This window comes from Filicampus tigris, chromosome 5 (assembly GCF_054856515.1).
Source record: "Filicampus tigris isolate MCC_2025a chromosome 5, RoL_Ftig_1.0, whole genome shotgun sequence".
NCBI classification, from domain to species: Eukaryota; Metazoa; Chordata; class Actinopteri; order Syngnathiformes; family Syngnathidae; genus Filicampus; species Filicampus tigris.
In genome coordinates this window covers 1,303,009-1,321,398 of record NC_141221.1, presented here as the reverse complement: position 1 = coordinate 1,321,398, position 18,390 = coordinate 1,303,009, and the positions used below count along the sequence as shown (strand labels likewise).

At 43.6% G+C, this 18,390-nt stretch overlaps 2 protein-coding genes across 3 annotated transcripts in view; both read right to left on the bottom strand.

Annotated features, from left to right (window-relative positions):
* Positions 1 to 12,596, bottom strand: part of fras1 (Fraser extracellular matrix complex subunit 1) — a 129,906-nt gene extending 117,310 nt beyond the window's left edge. Inside the window, exons 1-2 of the mRNA XM_086030020.1 lie at positions 12,013 to 12,596; positions 9,018 to 9,049 (exon numbers count right to left, since the gene is read on the bottom strand). Of these exons, the coding sequence (XP_085886146.1) occupies positions 9,018 to 9,049; positions 12,013 to 12,586 (606 nt within the window). The 5' untranslated portion in view covers positions 12,587 to 12,596. The remainder of the gene's footprint in view (positions 1 to 9,017; positions 9,050 to 12,012) is intronic.
* Positions 12,597 to 13,477: 881 nt separating this feature from the next.
* Positions 13,478 to 18,287, bottom strand: mrpl1 (mitochondrial ribosomal protein L1). Of its 2 annotated transcripts, none has more exons than XM_086030022.1 (9): positions 18,148 to 18,287; positions 17,406 to 17,505; positions 16,849 to 17,119; positions 16,077 to 16,160; positions 15,897 to 15,968; positions 15,019 to 15,130; positions 14,620 to 14,720; positions 14,424 to 14,537; positions 13,478 to 13,650 (listed from the first exon to the last, which is right to left on the bottom strand). In XM_086030022.1, exons 1-8 carry the CDS (start codon positions 18,179 to 18,181, stop codon positions 14,442 to 14,444), a joined length of 870 nt encoding a protein of 289 aa, XP_085886148.1. In that variant the 5' UTR covers positions 18,182 to 18,287; the 3' UTR covers positions 13,478 to 13,650; positions 14,424 to 14,441. The 2 variants fall into 2 exon arrangements, with proteins under 2 accessions (XP_085886148.1, XP_085886147.1); XM_086030021.1 differs by having other exon boundaries at positions 14,456 to 14,537.
* Between the last annotated feature and the right edge of the window lie 103 nt (positions 18,288 to 18,390).

Below are 18,390 nucleotides of genomic sequence, written 5' to 3'. Positions count from 1 at the left end.
TTGAACACCTAAACATGTCTTTAGAGCCTCATTTAAAAACTTCACCCAGACTTGAAACCCTAATCAAGTCTCAACACTCATTTGAAACCCTCACCCAGGCTTGAAGCCCTAATTTGAAACGAACTACAAAAAAAACCCGAACCACGTGTTTGCCTGAACAGTGATTGACGCGCTGTCCGAGACGTGCATTTCCGTCCCGTCATCGCCGTCAGCGCAAAAGTGATGGCGGCCACCAAGCAAACTCGGCGGCACGCTTTTAGCCGAGAGAAAGCTTCTTGTGTCTGCTCAACAACAATCAAAATAGAACTTTCTGTCCATAATGTTCCATGAGCAAAGAAATCCTTTTGCGTGGCTAACCCGCCACACACACGCAAAAAGGGAATCGATGAAGGCACACTTGAGCCGACGGAAAAGCCGACGGGGAGGCGAGACGTGCACGGAAAGGCTTGTAGCGCGCACGTAGCCTGCGGGCACCCACGGAGAAGACGACCGAGCGGAGTGAGGGAAACTAAACCAAGACCTGGGGGGGGGGGTTGCCGCCGCTACATGTGGGGGGGGGGGGGGCCTCGAGCTGGCATTCCCAGATAAGACGCCCGGGTGGTGTGAATGACGGCGGGCGCACAAAAGAGTTCGGAGTGGCCTGCGGGCTGAGGCCTTCTTGTTTATCCGCCCCCGGCGGGCTGGCCGCTCGCCAAAAGGACGCCTCAACGGGGACCCCTGAATGGAGGCGGAACGGCGGGGGGCTTAGTTCCGGTCCAGGGAGCGTCGGCGTGACGCCGGGCCTGGGGGACGTCCGCCGCAAAACCAAAAAGCCTCCCGAAAGCGACGTTCGAAATGGCCGAACGTGACCGGAAAACGTTTCGACTGCCTCCTTTCTATGACGGCACGCTGGGAAAAGAAAATATCACGGGAACAAAAAGCTCAGGAAAAGCCCACTAGAACAACTGAACTTTGTGTTCATGAGAAGCATTTGACACGACTCTGGGGGTGATTGCAGCCACAAGTCGGCGTTTGTGACTAAGTCATTTCAATAAGTAACTCAATGTAACTCGGCAACTTGAACAAAGTGACAAATGAAAAAAAAAAACAAGAGTGACAAAAATAAAGTCATTGCTTAGTTACCCAGATACTAGAGCTGGTCATCGTCCCTCCGTCCTTAATCATAAAAGTAATCGTCCCCCGACCGTCCTCATCCTTTTAAAGCGCTTCTGTCCTTTCGTCATTTCGTCCGTCCCCGCCCCCCCCCCCCCCCCCCCCAAAAAAAACCCCAAAGAGCATTTGTGCATGATGCCGTGGGAAAGATGCTAACGGCAGAGGTTTCATAATTCATCAACATTATTTCAAGCTCATTAGCTGTCCAGTTTGCTTTTCACATCCACTTAGCGGCTGGGAGTACCCTGAGTGGACTGACTTGTTTGCAAGCAAGACAGCATTTAGCTGCCAACGCAACAACAGCAACGCACCGTCCGTCCGTCCGTCCGTCCGTTGGCAGACTACGGAGAGCGCCAGGCGGCGTCACGGGAATGTTGAAGATGGCTTTACAAGGCAATACGATTGCATTTTATTACAAAACTTTTACGTTACAACACAATACGTTTCCCGTTTTTATTGCGTTATTTCACAATGAAATCATTAGTGCTAAATAACGCCACGTTATTTTCGGAGGAGAACGATAGAATTCCACTTCTGGGTCGGAGCTTGAAGTGTACGGCGGCGCCGGCATGAGCTTGGATGAGACAGTTTGGAGATGTCTAGAGACGTCCCGGACAAGGACATCGTTCGCATGCAAAGGGATAAGACACGTACCAAATGTTAACTAAACAAACATTTTTTCCTCCACCCCATACACACCTTATTCCGTCCGGACTACACACGCAAGACAGGCTAGGCGTGTTTCTGTCAGTGGAAATGGGTGTCCTGTGGCGTCATCCATGGTATTACACGTGTTGAACCACTAGAGGGCAGACTATGCCTGCGAGTACAATCTTACCGCAGGGGACGCACATTGGAGAACTGTGGCCGGCAGTAAATGAAGGCGGCTCCGTGGTAGCGCAGAAGAGGACAGGGGTCTTGCTTTTTTAAAAGAACCCACCCAACACTTCGGTCGGTACTTGACCCGGTGAAGGGGCAATTACAGGACCGAAGAAAAACCCACTTCCGTCCTTACTCAGTCCGTCCTTTTTAAAAAACTTCTCATTTGCAGTATTTTCATATCAAGTTGTTATTGTGCCATTTCCTACCAGTGCCATTCTTCTGGCTTTTGATCGGCTAAGACGTCCTCCTTACATTTACGTGTCACAACAACAAAGGAATTTTCAAAAAGACGTTTAACAACATTGCTGACTAGCGGCCCGGCATGCACGTTACAACGTTGCCCCCCCCTCCCGCCGGTGTCGTCAACGTCAAAGATGAGGAGGGAACGAACTTTGCGAATTTGGAAGCGAGCGGGATGTTCGGCGAGCGTTTCGAAAAGGAGAGCAGCACTTCACAGCCTCTCGACGCTTAATAATTCACATGTGGTGACTCGCTGCTCCTCAGATGATCCATTTGTGTGCGTGTGTGTGCGTGTGTGTGTCCTGGACCACTTTAATTTTGGGGTGGCGGTGTGTGTGTGTGGGGGGGTAGTCTGCTTCTTCACAAACTCGCTCTCAAAGGGGCACACTGCAGCATGTGTCGACATGCCAGGAGTTCATGTCGACTTAAAAAGATTGAAAAAGTATCGTGGCGCCTTGAGATACAGGTTGAGGTTGTTTGGTTTACAACCCAGCATACTCATCCTGCCCCTCTGACATACGCATACACGATGATGGAGACGGATACAATCGCTCCGTAAACTCCAATAATATTAGTCGTCTTTTGCAGAGGATCGAAAATATATGTCGGTGAATATTGTCACATGGTTTATCGTCACGTACACTTAAAGGTTTTGCTCACAAGTCAAAGCAAAACAAAAAACCCCCCCCCAAAAAAATATTTGTCCACGTTCTGATATGATTTTAGTCCCAAGCTATCTAGAGCCCCTTAGATCAGATCGTCCAAATCAAAAAGGTTCTTACGCCAACATTAAGAAAAAAAAAAAAAAGAAAAAAAAAAGCCTCGTTTGTTAAATCAGCATCCAAAGTAGATTCTGATCAAAGCCGCCCTGAATTGCTCATCCGGCCGGCCCAGGAGGAGCAATGCAAAGGAACACTTTTGACTTGGTGGATTCTCTTCCTAGCAGTTTTCCCACAGACCTCCTCTTCTCCCAGCGGTACTCCTCACCACTAATCCGGTTTTGCCCTCACTTGGCTTTCACCGACACGCCTGCCAAATTTCTTGTTGCCGCCTGACAGCTTTGGTCAGGATCTAACCTTGTGGACTGCATTCGCTGTATGGCTTCAGGTTTTATGGACACTCATCACATTTTGCTGCCAAACATTTTTTTTTTTTTTTTTAAATGGCGGACTTATGGTGCCGATTCAGGCCTTAATTTCTCAAGTCGTTTTTGTGGTTCTACTGCTCGTTTTTGTGCTTCTCTAAGTCGATCCATCTTTGGGGGCTGAATTTTCAAAGAAATATGAAGGACCCCTGGAAAAGGCCATAATGAGCTAAAATGGCCACTTAATCCCCAAAATGGCTTTTTTGTAGGCCTCCTGAGGATGAATATGTCTACCAAATTTGTAGTTGCAAAGTAGACTTGGCTCCGGGGGGGGATGAAATTTCAAACAATGTGAAGGTAAATTGTCCACAATGAGCCTTAAATGGCAGCTTTAAACCCAAAGCACTAACTTCCTGTGCCTTTTCCGTGTATGGCTTCTTGAGACTTTTTTTTTGTTGTTGATCCACTCATAGTAGACATGCCAACCAAATTTCATGTTGCTAATGAGTCTGGCAACGGGCGATGAATTTCCAAAAACAATAAAGTGGACATTTGTCTTTGGCGCGATAGTCATGTCTTTCACGTTGCTAAGTAACACGGACTTTCCACGAAGTAGGAAAAATGATATGGAAACAAAACATGAATGTTGATCAATCAATATGTTCAATCCGGTAACGTGACACTTTTACAGTCTGGCGGGAGAAGCGACGACACGCGACGCTGTGCCTGACACCACCGCGGAGGAAAAGAGAAAATGTGCTCATAAAAGCCCCACTCAGACTTTAATGGCGGCGCAGGGTCCGTCGCTTCATCACTTTTTACAGCAGCCACCTTGTAAATGTACGCGTGCGTGGATGGCATGCACGTGCGCCCCCCCCTCCCAAAAAAAAAAAACCCAAACAAACAAAAAAAGACCACAGCAAAGTCACCTCCACCCCGTGTGAACTCGTGACTTTGTCGTCCTCAAAGTTGTTGGATGCTTCTTACGCGCCAGGTTGCTTTTATGTTCAAAGTATTAGGAAAGGACAACGTTACCAATGGCTCTTACCATTTTGATTTGGGCATGGAACAAAGTGAAAATAAATTCCTTCAATTTGCATCTTTAGCGAGATGTGCGCTGAAACGTTTCAGTGGTTCCGACATTTCGAGAGGAAGATTCTGCCCAAGTTCTTTATAGGCTACATTATGGCTCTGGGATTACCTTTTGGTTTTTGTAATTTGTAAACTAATTTCCATAAAAGTCATAAGTAACATAAAGACACATAAGGTCATGTAACAAAGTAACATAACGTGACAAAAAGTCATGTCGCTACTATAACAAAATCTACTTTGGGCATCATATTTTTTCCACAAATTGATACGATAGGTTAATCCCCAAGTGGGTCAAGTATTTTTTACAAATTATAAACCAATTTTCGATGCTAAAAGTGGCTTGTTCTCGTCAGCGGTGCACTGCTTAACGCCATTTTGCCTACATTTTGGGTTTCCAGGAAAATGACGGTTGTGGAGTTAAGATACGGCCCAATGTCAGCAATGTGTAACATAACCTCACTTACGAGCGGAATAAAACAGTAAAGCAAGGTCACGTAAAGTAACATAATGTAACCAGACATACCGTTGCGCAACTTTACGGAACGTTATCTCGGGTATGGCAACACAACGCAATGTAACTTCATGTAACATAACGAAAACTAGAGTAAAACATACCGTCACGCAACGTCACTGAAAGTTACATAGCGTAACAGAACAGTTATGTTTTCTCTTAGAAACAGAATAGAAATGTACAAATTGACGCGCCGTAGTGCAACGTGTCGCAATACAACGCGAAACGCGTTGTAGCCTAACGCGTCGTAAGCCGACATGTCGTAACGTAACGTGACATACTGTAACTTAAAGTGTCGGAACAACGCGCCGGAACAGTGTCAAAACGAAACGTGTCATAATGCGATGTGGCCAAGTAACATGAGTCGACATGAAAAAAAATGTTAAGGGATGTGTTGTAATGCACCGTTTGTTTATGACCGTTCCTGTGCCTTACCTAATATGTTCCACGTTTGTGGTTGTAAAGACAGACGAAATAGATACTTTATCCATTCACAAAGGAAAGGACAAAGTGTTACATTCCTCCAATCAGGCGCCTTTGCTGGCACGTAGCCGCCGCCTAAACAAGTTGCGTATTGAACATGCGCTACATGCGTACTGACAGACATCCTCGCGCTGGCGCGACAGCAGCTTTAGCGGCTTTAGCGGCTGTAGCGGCTTGAGCGGCGTTAGCGGCTGGAGCAGCTCCCGCATCATAGCGCCGCGTCCAAATATATCAGCCATGCAGCCCTCCGGGCAGGAATTCCTGGCATTGCGAGTGGCCGCTCCAGTTACGGCATTGAAATGGAGACGGCCACGCAACTGGGTGTCGGGTGCAGACGCCACAAACGGGCCCGACGTTGGACTTGGCATCACTTCCGGCCTGTATGTGTCGCTGCTCTGTAGCTGCTCAAAGTAGCGGCTGCTTGAAGGACTGCACTTACCGTCACGTCTATGCCATTTTCCATTTGGTTCTCGTTAGGTAGTATGTTAGCATCACATAATCAGAAGCGTCTCAAGGGTTTCCCAAGTTTATTCAATATTAGCAACATGCCCTGATCCAAAGCGACCCCAACCGAGAAAGGAAAAACCCAGAAGCCCACATGAAGGGAAAAAAGAACCCTTGAGAAGGGACCGCAGATGGCTAGAAATCGTTGCCGTTTCCTTACCTAATACTAGGGATGGACCGATTATCGGCCGGGCCGATATTTGGCGTTTTGACGAATATTGTCTTTTCTTTTTTTTTCTTTTTTTTTTTTTTTAAATCTGATGGCCAATAATGAATCAATTCAAACGTGTGTTGAAATCAAAACAAAGATGTGTGAAAATGTCACTTTTTTGGAGGACTTCATTTACTGTAGAAAACTACACGGAGCTCTTTAACTCTGTAACTTTTTCAGACATGCTGACGACCCTGGGTGCTCCCTGAAATTGTTGTTAGAATTGTATTACAAAGATGTGTCAAAAATGGATAATAATAATAAAAACTCATTTAAAAAATAAAAATCAACATTATTCAAATCTTAAACATGGTTCAATAAACATATTCTTAAAGACGTTGCAACAAAGTTAAGAGTTTTATTTTTTTAACGGAAAATTAATATCGGCTCCAAATATCGGCTATTGGCCTCCTTGACTACTAATAATCGGTATTGGTATCAGCCCTGAAAAAAACAATCGGTCAATGTATGTTTGGTGCAGTTTGCACAGACAGACAGAAGATGGACAAGCCGTCCACCGGCGAAATACTGAAAATCACTTTAGGACTATATTTACACAATTCAGTACTAGAGTGTTGACGCCTTTCCAGCAATTATCTTCAAAGATGTATCAAATGTTTCGAAACAAATCTCTGTATTCACTTTTGCGCGGTCTTTAAAGACAAACGCCACTAACGATCCGGCAGTTTCACTTTGCCGTTTATGAACTTCTGAGCGCTTGGCTCGATTTCCATCGGCTGACATTTTGTGCAAATGTCAGCCGGTCCATCGGAATGCAAAGTACCGACTGTTCTGAACATCTGCTTTTCCTCCTTTCAATATTCCACGCCAACCTGGGATGTTCTCGTACTTTCATCTCCACTTTTTTTTTTTTTGTTCCCATCCACACTAATAAGACGGCCGCAGGGGGGGGAAAAAAGGCTTCTTCCCTTTGAACTCTAGAATGGCCTTTTAGATCATGTCGGGACATGCCGGGAGATCCCAACCGCATCCCTTCACCAACGAACCCACCCCCACCCAAAAAAAACCACCTACTCAAAACATTGACTGAACATGTTGGCCGCAACAAATGATCCCCTTGAAAAAGCATCAGGAAGCATCCGGTCGCAGGTACGTCATGTCCCGCCGTTTCCGACTTTAATTACACGGCAGGGGGGGGGGGGGGTGCAAAAAGGGGCGGGACTGCCATTATTCCCCTCTGGGAACATCTCTTTTGGAGACTCTTTTACAGTCAGATCACTAGTTGTTTGGCAAGACACAAGTGGTGTTTTTGTACAAGTGCAAATTGCACTGCTGTTCCCAAAGTTACAAGAGCCAAATGAGCCCCCTCAAAATGCCGCCTCATCAACACGTCAAATATCAGACATTGACAGAGAGCAACATCTGGTCAACATTTCAACCAATCAAATTGTTATTTTGCTCCGGAATGCAGGAAATGACCATCTGAGTGGTGACGAGGAACAAATACTGATGTAACCTCCAGACAATGTTAAGGGAAAAAAAAAAAAAAAAAAAAATGTTGGATGGCCAGCTCCAGAAATCATCTTGACAAATGAAAGAAAAAGCATTTTTGTGCAGCCACGTCACCGTTGGACGACGGCACAGGTAAGGATCAATTACTGACCTAAGCTTGAGGCTTGATTTTAAAGAAACAACAACTCATATTAACAGTTGACGAGCAGCTAACACAGCTAGCGACAGCTATAAAACATCACCGTCACGTACGGAAATCACCCCTGAAAAGTCGGAGTGCAGTTGACAGAAAGTACTGAGCTAACCTTGAGTGATGATTTCAAAGAAAAAAAAAAAAAAAAAGTACTCGTATGATATTTGACGGCAAGCTCCTGAAAGCACCTTGACTGTAAAACATCAATAAATATTCTTGCCGTGGCAAACGCCATCCCTGAAAGTTTGACTGCAGGAAGGATGACAGCTAACACGGAGAGGCGATTCAAAAGAAAAAAAGTTCTCATTCGACAATTGACGGCCAGCTAGCGAAAGAATCGTGATTTCGATATGCGTTCAAAATCAACAGCGTTTGCGCCAATCGGGCCTGAAAGTGTGACAGCAGTCGGTGACAGGAGGAGCGAGTCCTCATCTAACATTGAGAGCAGCTTGAAAAGAAAAAAAAAAGTACTCATCTGACGACTGACAGCCAGCTACCGAAAGTAGCGTGATTTGGATATCGTCTCAAAATCAAGGGCAAAGTTGCGACAATCCTCCCTGAAAATGTGCCTGCGGTAAGGATGACAGGAGGGACAAGTACTGACCTCATTCTCACAGCTGATTTTAAAGGAAAAAACGTTTTAGCTGTTTGACGGCTGACTACAAAAAGCATCTTGACTCCGATATGTGCTCAAAACCGATGGCGTCCTTGATCGGGCATGCAACGACCATCCCTTGAGGCAGGATCAAAACCAACTGCAGTTTGCGAACGTCACGGACTTGACAGGGAACAGAGCTTCAACTTTTCACAACTCAACCGCACTCCGACACATTTCAAATCAATAGCATTTGCGCGATGCACTACACATGAAAATCCAACGCCATGAGGTAAAGCAGTTCGATGGCCTCATGATTCCTGCCCAATGAGAGCAGCTCAAACAGCAGAACCGCAAGTAAGGCTGCGGCGATCACGCGCGAAGCGCGCGCGCGCGCTGCATGCATTATAAATGACACTCGTCCAATGAGCTCCGGCAAACTCGTCTACTTCCTGATCCCATACTAAGCCGACACCCCTTCATGAATAATTGATGAGCAAATAAAGCACCAGGGTTTCTGTCGAATAATCGGAGCAATTCCCATCTCAATCCCGGCCGGCACGGCGACAAAATAAGGAAGGGGGAAGATGAACCTACCGCGTGGACGACTCCCTCGGAGACGCACACTCCTACACACACGCGGAGAAAGAGAAAGAGAGGGAACATTAGCATCAGTGCACATCTGGGTCATGTTTCCATGCACGGGGATTATGTACATGCAGGATTAAGATTATCACACAGGTCAAATTTACTGCACACGGGATGTGAGCTCTCATGACGTCGTGCCGGCTCGCCATCACGCCTCCGCGTCTCCGTCTCGGACGCGCGAGGAATTTGGGGGATTAGGATTCCATTTTATAGCCATTTTGGGGGTATTAAAATCCATTATAAAAACAGCAAATTCCAGTCTGACTTGATGAGATTAGACAGAGACATAAATGTCGCCCATGTTAAATTTAACTTGCTTGCCCGTGCGCAATCTGGATCAAATCTGGATTACACATGTTTAGACTTTCCACTAAATGATCCTGCATGCAAAATCTGACGAGATATTACAGCGCTATATGTGAGAACATGTTAAATGGAATCCCACATTTACATTGGGTCCAACTGCACAATCGGAATCTCTTGATCGAATCTGGATTGAATGTGGGTTCACGTTACAGCCACTGCCTACATGCAACAAATTCTTCAAATCTTAAATGAGCTGAGAATGGGATTGCTGGAGTTGCAATTATATTGACACTCAACGTGGAATCTGGATCCAAACTAGATTCGATTCGGTTTGGCATTCAATTCTGGAATCCAGCAGTCACATTCTGATGAGATTTGACTGTGGCGTGTACGATCGCCACGTGACATTTTCCATGGTAACTTCCAATGGGTGCAAATCTGGCCCAAATGGAGATTGAATTTGGTTTCACGTGACAGTTAGTGAGTTGATGGAGAGCTACGTTGGAGAACATGTTAAAGTGGCGGTTGTTGCAGTTGGGACCAAAAGTCAAATGTGGAATCGGCGATCAAATTTGCTTTGAAGCATTCGCACGATTCGCATCAATCCACTTAGTGCAGCAGCTTTCCAAGGTGTTCACTCTTATTTCACAGCTCATTTATTAGCAGATTCAATTTTTTTTATAAATGAAAAATGACAAGATCATTTTCTCTTTTATTTTTTGCTCTGCTTGCTCTTAAAGGAAATCGACCGACTACAACGATTTTCTTTAGTGTTTCTTGAAATCAGAAGGACGGATTTTGACAAAAAATGGTTTGTGGTACATTTGTGATATTTCTTTTTGGTTTTTTTTTTTTTCTCAGAAAATAGAAATCAAGATGATCCTCCTTCCGGAGTGGTGATTCCATAATTGTTGCCCGGGCTTGAAGTAGTCGCACGATTGCGTGTTCGTCGTGTTCATGTATTTGTCCTTTTTGTTTTCATTTTACATGAAACCTTTGTTCATGTTTTTGGTCGTGCCTTTGTGTAGCTTGGGTGTACTTGCTTTCTCTCTCCATAAGTCTGTATTTGTTCATGCATGACTCATTTCGCCAACTTTTCTCAACTTTCATAGCAACATTGCACAAGTGAGGAAAAAAAAAACAACACATCGGTGCTTAAGTGTGTTGCTGTTGTTGTTGTTGTTAGTTCATCTTCCACATATGCATTCATCTATAACTGAGACACTGACAACTAGAGCGGGCCAACTTTGTTTGTTTATTTTTGTCAAGGCATACCTTCAAATGAATCCTGATCCAAATCGAGGTTTTCTAATTTTGGCATATAGGGAGAATTCTACTATTGCACTCGAAATGTTCCTGGTTCACGAGTGCAACAGTGGGCCAATATGCCAGAGAGTTTGTTTATGGTTTTTTTTTTCTTTCTCTCAAACAACTCTGCTGATACTGACCAGGATCCAACCTACTGTATGAAAGTGAAGATGATGACAGCACCTCACTTCTGAATAAATTAGTCTCACCAAACAGCCAAAATCTGGAGAAAACCACAATTACTGTAAAACCAAGCATCCAGAAGGGGGAAAAAAAAAATCTGTCATCAAAGATATAAAATTTCCCCAGGTTTTATTGCAGCCATAAAATTTGAGAAAGCACTCCCCTACACATATGGAGTTAGCCCACTCTACTTCTCAGAGGCTCAATTAAGGGAGAAGTCAACCCCAACACATTTTTTTTTTTCAAGGATATGTTATTTGCAGGCCCACTAGTTGAAACTGGGTAATCTGATTACTATTGCGTCTATGGAATATTTCAAAATCCACCTTTTATCAGCCATCTCAGTGGGCGGCCACAGTTGCTCAGGTAACGACCAGTCACGGCTCACCTGTTTTCTGAAGCTGAGCTATGACTGGTCGTTGCCTGAGCCCTGTGATGTCATTTTCAGTCGGCACAAGTGACAAAATGGCCGCCCCCAAAGATGGCTAAAAACGGGTGGATGTTGCTGCTTAACTCATATTTCAGATTAATCAGAATGCATTTTTTCAACTAGTGGGCTTGCATAGAACATTTTATTGAAAAAGCTTTTTTTTTTTTTTTTAAGCTTTTTTGTTTTCTTCATCATACAAGTTAGCAGGTGTCAAGTTGGTGAGTGAACTTCCATTCATCATTTCCTATGCGGAAAATGTTTAAATAATGAAAACATTTTTTGCAAGAAATCAATAATATTTTATTAGTACTTTTGTTGCATTTACGCCGCCGCCCCAATATTTGTTTTGTTTTGAAAATATTTTCCTAATTTTGCAGTTTTTGTGGGGGTTTTTTTCTCCAGTATTTTCACAACCATTTTGCAGACAACGTTTTTTGTTTCACCAATAAGTTTGCTCTCCTGTATTTCAAAACCCAATCTTGCAGCCAAAGCGCACAAAACCATTCTCGCCGGGGTTCCAACCCCGTCTTCAATCTGCATTCATCACCCAACTCAGCAAAAATAAGCGCTGCCTCTTCAAAGCAAGCAGGTGGAAAGTTAGCGAGTGACCTCCCCCAGGGTGCACCAAAATGCCGGAAAAGTCTCCCCGGGGGGCGGGGGGGTCCCGATCAACCATGACCCACTTCACGAGCACCAACTGCGGACAAAAATACCCACCGTGTGTCACCCGGGGGGCGGCCAGGGCTGCGGCCAGGGCGCCCAGCACCATCCAGCGAGCCGCCATGGTCGCGGACAAACCGGCTCGTAATCCCAACGCAGTCGTCTTGGTGCTGCTTTTGGTGGTGAAACGCGTCTCAAGAGGCTCGTTTCCACGGCGGCAACAGCGCGCACGCTCTTCCCGCGGGGGGCGGGAAAAAAAAAAAAAAGTCCCCCTGAAGGTTGCGGAATGTTTCCCCCGAGCGCAGCGTCCGCGCTCCGGCCAGGAAGACTGGCGAGGTCCGGGGGAGCCTGGAAGTGGGAAAGTGCAGCTCCGCCCCTCCCTTAAACGAAAAATGGGAAGCTCATGCACATGACGAGCAGGCTGCACCGTCCTGCAAACATGCAGGTCGTCCTCCTCCTCCTCCTCCTCCTCCTCCTCGTCGTCCTGCTTCTCCTCGTCGTCGCACCTCCGGGGAAGACCTCCCCCAAGGAAGCACGCTGCGCTTGACGTTCGAAATGCCACTTGATCAGCTGTTGTGGCCTCAGGGGAAGGCAAGTAGTAAGTGAGCAATTCATGACACTCAACGGTCATTTCATTAGGTACACCTGCTGCACACCATAATGACGGCTGGGTGAACATTTGCAGATCACGATTGCAGTACAACCCCGCTACTCGCGGGAAAAGGGAGGGCGAATGGCGAGAATCAGACAAGAATCGACGCCCCATTATAACTTAAAAAAGAAAAAACATTGCCCCCCCATCACATATCTTAAATAAGCATTTTCCTAAAAAAAACATTTTTTTTTAAAAGTGGAAAAAATATCCCCGATCAGGTGAACCAAACCGCGAGCACGCGGTTGTTCACTGTACCTTATACATGTACATCTCACGAAGAACATGTATTGAAAAAACAAAGCAAAAAAACACCCTGAAAAATATAAACATGTTATAGCGTAGATTGAACCATCTGCTAAAAACCTTGGGAAACATCAAAAAAAAAAAAAACATTTGTCTATGTATACTGCCAGTCTTTTTTAACTATTAGAATAAAACAACAAAGCTTAATTTTGTGTGTATAATTGCAGACTTTAAATGTTTAATAAAATCCAAAATAACGTCCTGCCTCAATATTAGGGGAGCTGTAGCTTTTTGTCTAAAAAAAAAAAATCAATAATTAAAACTATACAGACACCAAAAGTTTCTGCTTATTTGAGTAGCAACAAGTGAGAGGAAACCACATCTTCGAGCAATACTGCCACCTGGTGGCCAAATGTATTATGACATCAGAGACGACAATTTGGAGTCCCAAAATGTTTGTTAATACTGTTGTAAAAAGTATACTATAGACCCGGGAGGAAGTTTGGGAAAGTGGATGGATGCTGTTTTGTAATAAAATGTACATGTATGTGATGCTCAATGATTGTATGGCTACAAGGCCAATTCGGCAAGGAAGTTTGGTGTGGGCTCCCGGACGCAACCATCTTGCGTGATCATGTTTATTGTTAATAATAATAATAATAATAAGTACAATATATACACATGAGGATGTTATTGCTGTTTGTTGTCTTCAGGTGTTTGTGGTAGAAGGTTGTCAGTGTTGAACCACAGAGCTTCACTGGTGCGACTGGACAGGATGGCGCGCTCAATCAAGGGCCCTGAAAAATGGCAATGGGGGGACAAAATAGTTATAGCAATACTTCCATTTTTATTTCGTAAAATAAAAATGTTTCCAGTGTAGTCATTCCGATTTTCAAGCCTCTCTCTCACAGACGCCGCAATCGACACTTATTTTGCTTTCATATAGTTCCGTTAGGTTTCTTGTAATATTTTTGTATTGTCGTGTCACCTAATATTATGTGAATTTAATCCAAAACCTATATGCTGTTTTATGTATATTTTACCGTCTGCTATTTTTTTTTAGCTTTTATGTGTTATTTTTATATGATTTTTGTTTTATCTCTTATAGTGTGAGTGATATTTAGTTTTTCCACATGTGTGTATTTTTCATCTGATATTTTGTATCACATTTTCAATCATTATACAATTTGATTTGAATCTATTGCTATTTGGTGTATTTAATCTCAAATGTATCCCAGCACTCCACTGAGAGAACATTATCTTACTGAGCTTAGTTGCAATTGTTACTTATTTCTTTTACTGTACTGCCCCTGGTGGTCAGAGCACACTGTCCTTTGAATTAAAAAACATCCATCCATCCATCCATCCATCCATCATCTATACCGCTTACGCTTAGAATGGTAGAAAATGTTTTAAAAAAGGGCTTGAGCGGGGAAAAAAGACAGTTAAGTCGACTAAAAAAAAAAGTCGACAATTTTTTTTTTTGCCCTGAAGCTTCGCTGGCACCAGCCACACAGACACGATTTTTGTTTTCTCGTATCGTTTCTTATCGATACTGATGTTTGTTTACCCCCCAACAGATGCTGGATTAGCTGCCGTTACCCATGTCGGCGGGACGATGCGAGCACACGTCGGTCAGGATGCTTTGCAGGTTGGCGAGGATTTGTTGAGTGGGAAAGTCCAGCTGTAGGGAAAGCGGGAGAAGTGGCAATGAAGCTCCGTCCACTCAAACGGGACGAGCGCCTGGCGTGGCGGCGGCGGCGTACCGTGGCCACCTGCGTCCTGACATAGCACTCGCTCTCCACTGTGTACTCGTGGCCTGTGCGGAACAGCGACAACATTTTGGGGATGTTGACCCCAACCGAGCCTGAAGAGGAGAAAAAAACAACAACACAACGCCTTTTGGAAGGTTGACATATATAGATAGAAAAATCGATAGATGGATAGCTAGATAGATGGACAGATAAGAGTTGTTGTCCTGTGAAAAAAATCGTATGTCCATTTTTTTTCATTTTCACTATGAATGCTGTTTTTGCGTTGCAGACATTGCATTAAGTGAACCTTTTTTAAAAAAAATATTAAAATGGAGATACGTGTTTTTCACAAGCCAGCGACGGGATTATATATTTCTTTTTGGTTTTTTTTTCCAAGAAGCTTCAGCGCACCCCTCTTGCTCTTAGGAAACTTCTTCCGAAGTTTATTTTTCAGCGGCGTAAGTTTCTGCAGCATTTCCGGCACGGCCACGTAGAAGTCCGCCAGTACCTCGTCGTCTAAAATCTGAAGAAAGAAAAAAAAAAAAGATGTATGCATTTATCATGAAAATAATTGGGGGGCAGTATTTGTAAATGCTCATCAAATGTTTGCACTTTGTCCAACCCTTTTCTTTGTAATATTTTCAGAAGTTGTGTTGAGATATTTTTGTCTAATATTTCTGTGAATATCTTGTTTTCTTGATTATTTCTTTGGTCAAATATATTTTTCTAATATTTGTGTGTGTGTGTGTACATATATATTTTTCTTTGATTTTTTTCAGTCTAATATTTGTTGATTTATCAAATATTTGTGTAAGCTCTTTCTGATATTTGCTCTTTTTTCATATATTCTTAATCTTTCTAATATTTGTATATTACTTGTCCAATATATTTTTTGTGCACTTTTGCCCCTAATATTTTTGTATTTTTCATCTAAGTTGTGTTTTTACAATTTTCCCATAATATTTTTTTCATGTAATATTTTCCCTAGCACCAATGTCTTTTTCAATTAATATTTTTGGCAAATATCTTTGTGTGATTTTCAGACATTTTTTCGTCGATTATTTTTGCCATTGTGATTGTGTTCATCCAACGTAGGCTACTTGTTAGTCGATTTTTTTTTGTATTTTTACCTGATATTTTTTGCAAATATATTTCTTTCTGTTGTATTTTTTTCTAACATTTGCGCAATTTTTTTTGTCTCAATTTTTTTTGTAATAGTTTGAGCACTGTTGCTTTGGCTATGTGGTCGGCTCCCAAAGATTGACTATTTATCATTTGTCTTATGTCACCTGCTGAACGAGTTCAGCGCCTCCGACAAACTCGGCTCCGCACTCCTGAGCTTCTTTTGCCTGGCTAGCATCCTGTAGTGAAAACACACATTAGCTCGTTGGTCATTTAAAATCATTCAAATCAAGTCACGTATTCATTCTAAAGTCTGTTATTAGGAATAGTAGAGGAAAAGAGCAGACCTCAGTGAACACCACAACTTTGTTCACATCTGTCTTGAAAGGATGAGGAAGCTGCACTGTGCTCACAAACGGGTTGATCTTTTTCTGGAAGTAGGGAAACAAAAAGACGCTCAACTAAAACATTCTCACCACAGGAATTTTACCCTGCAACCTTCGGGAGGACCGTTGTGTTTGGACCACAGGTACTACAAATGTAAATGTAGTTCTTTAGCCAAACGGAGGATGCCGTTTGTACGTTTGAGAGGGCCAGGAATATTTGAGGTGGGACATATCTGACCGGTCATTTTAGCTCCAGGAACAACAAATTCCGCAACAAGTTCCTCGAACCAAAGGAGGAAATGTTGCTTTGGAGGACCTCTGTGAGTGCATACATTTAGTTCCAGTGTAATCTAGGAATCGTGCTTTGGAGAATTCCTGGAACCTTTTGGGGGTGAGACACATCTGGTTAGAACACTTTGGTTCCGAGAATTAAAAGTATCAAGTACGTATTGAAAGTTCCTGGAGCTTCAGGTGGAAATGTGGCTTTGCAGGATGGGGTAATTTACTTGGGCAGAGGACCCCGCGAGGAGATACTTGGCAGTTCCAGGAACCTTTGGGGTAGGATGTTTTGGGAACTTTTTAGTTCCAGGAAAAGGGGACAGAACTACAGAGGAATAAAAGTTCCTTGAACTTTAGGTGGAAACGCAACTTTGGAGGACCTTTATGCATTTGAGGACCACGGGAGCACTTGGCTGAAATAAGTGCTGGGAGCCAAAGTCCGACTCATGCTCACCTTCTTCTCCACTACCATGTCCAGCCTGAGGTCCACGTAGACGGGCTGGTCATGCGGGGTGAAGTCCAAAGCCTGAAAGCCCTTGAGCAGTTCGACGGCGTCAGCGGCACTATAGATGGTCCTGGGGTAGAACCTCAGTACGTAGACGTCATCCACGGGCACCCATGCCGTCTTCCCGAAGGGCTTGTGTCGGTCCGAGTCATTCACTACCCTCTTCTCTTTCTTCACCACTGGTACAGCCTCCTCTTCCTTCTTCCCCTTCTTCCAAGCCCTGAGTTCACAAATACAGTGTACAGACTTCAAAGCAATCGCATTTCATGGATTTTTTACGAGTTGTTGGCCCATGTGTGTCGAGTAGCAGTTTCACACTTTTCATTTACTGTCATATTAACACTCATTCCCATTAGCCCATTTTTGGTGCTTCACATTATTGGTCAGCATTAAGCGAATGGACTTTTGTTTGTCAAAATTAAACTGTGTGGTTGATCATTTCAGGGTTCACTGTTCCTTTTTCAAAACAGTGTCAACGTGGACAAAATGGTTGCTTGAGAACTCACTTGATGGCAGCAAATGTTCGAACAGGAACATTGCTGGAGGGAAAAGTGGGGAACGAGGAAAGGTCGCCGCATAGGAACTGCCGCCGAGATGCTGCAACAACTGGGGGGGAAATGAAAACAAAAAAAGAAGGACTAATGGGGTAATAAAAGGACACACATGCTAAAGAAAACACAACACGATTCTGAACATACTGGCGGTCAATTTCACTCTCGGAAGATGGATGCATCATTTAACAGGCAAAAGCAAAAATGTAGATACAAATCAAACTACACGTTTACGTTTTTCATAACACATATAGTACTGCTCATCCATTACATTTGGCTGTAAAAAGCAAATAAAACACCGGTGTTAGAGTCAGAGAGTAAAATGGGAGCAAATACAACCACAACTGAGCTTTCCATTTTTGTCCCAGATTGAGCAAGGCTTGAAAACTGGGTACAACGGCCAATTAGCGTTTATAATAACCAAACCATCGATAATAAGCTTGATAAGTGCAAAAATACATTGTAACACATAAATCCGACTAACATTAATATTCATGTTGTAAACAGGAAGCAAACAGAAAGCTGGTTGAGCTTTGGCTACCAAGTCCAAGGGAAACAGCAGGCTACGGAGACCACTGAGCATTATAGACTAGGCCGATTAACTCAAAAGTGCTAATTTACATTATTGTAACACATATGTGACAATAGTAGTAACATGCAGACTGTAAAAAAGAAGCACAGACAAAATATAGCTGACCTTTCCATACGGTACGCATGCAGGTCGCCATCATGGCGGAGGCCGGGTGACGTTCCGGTGGTGGCCCGGGTGAAACATGACCATGCAAGAGAGTTCCGCACCAAAATTCCTTGCACACCTGATTGGCCTTGCAAAAAAATAAAATAAATAAAAATAAATAAATAATAATAATAATTAAAAAAAAAAAAAAGATTGGCCTTGCAGCAATACATCTCTCGTCAGATACATGTGATCTTTATTACA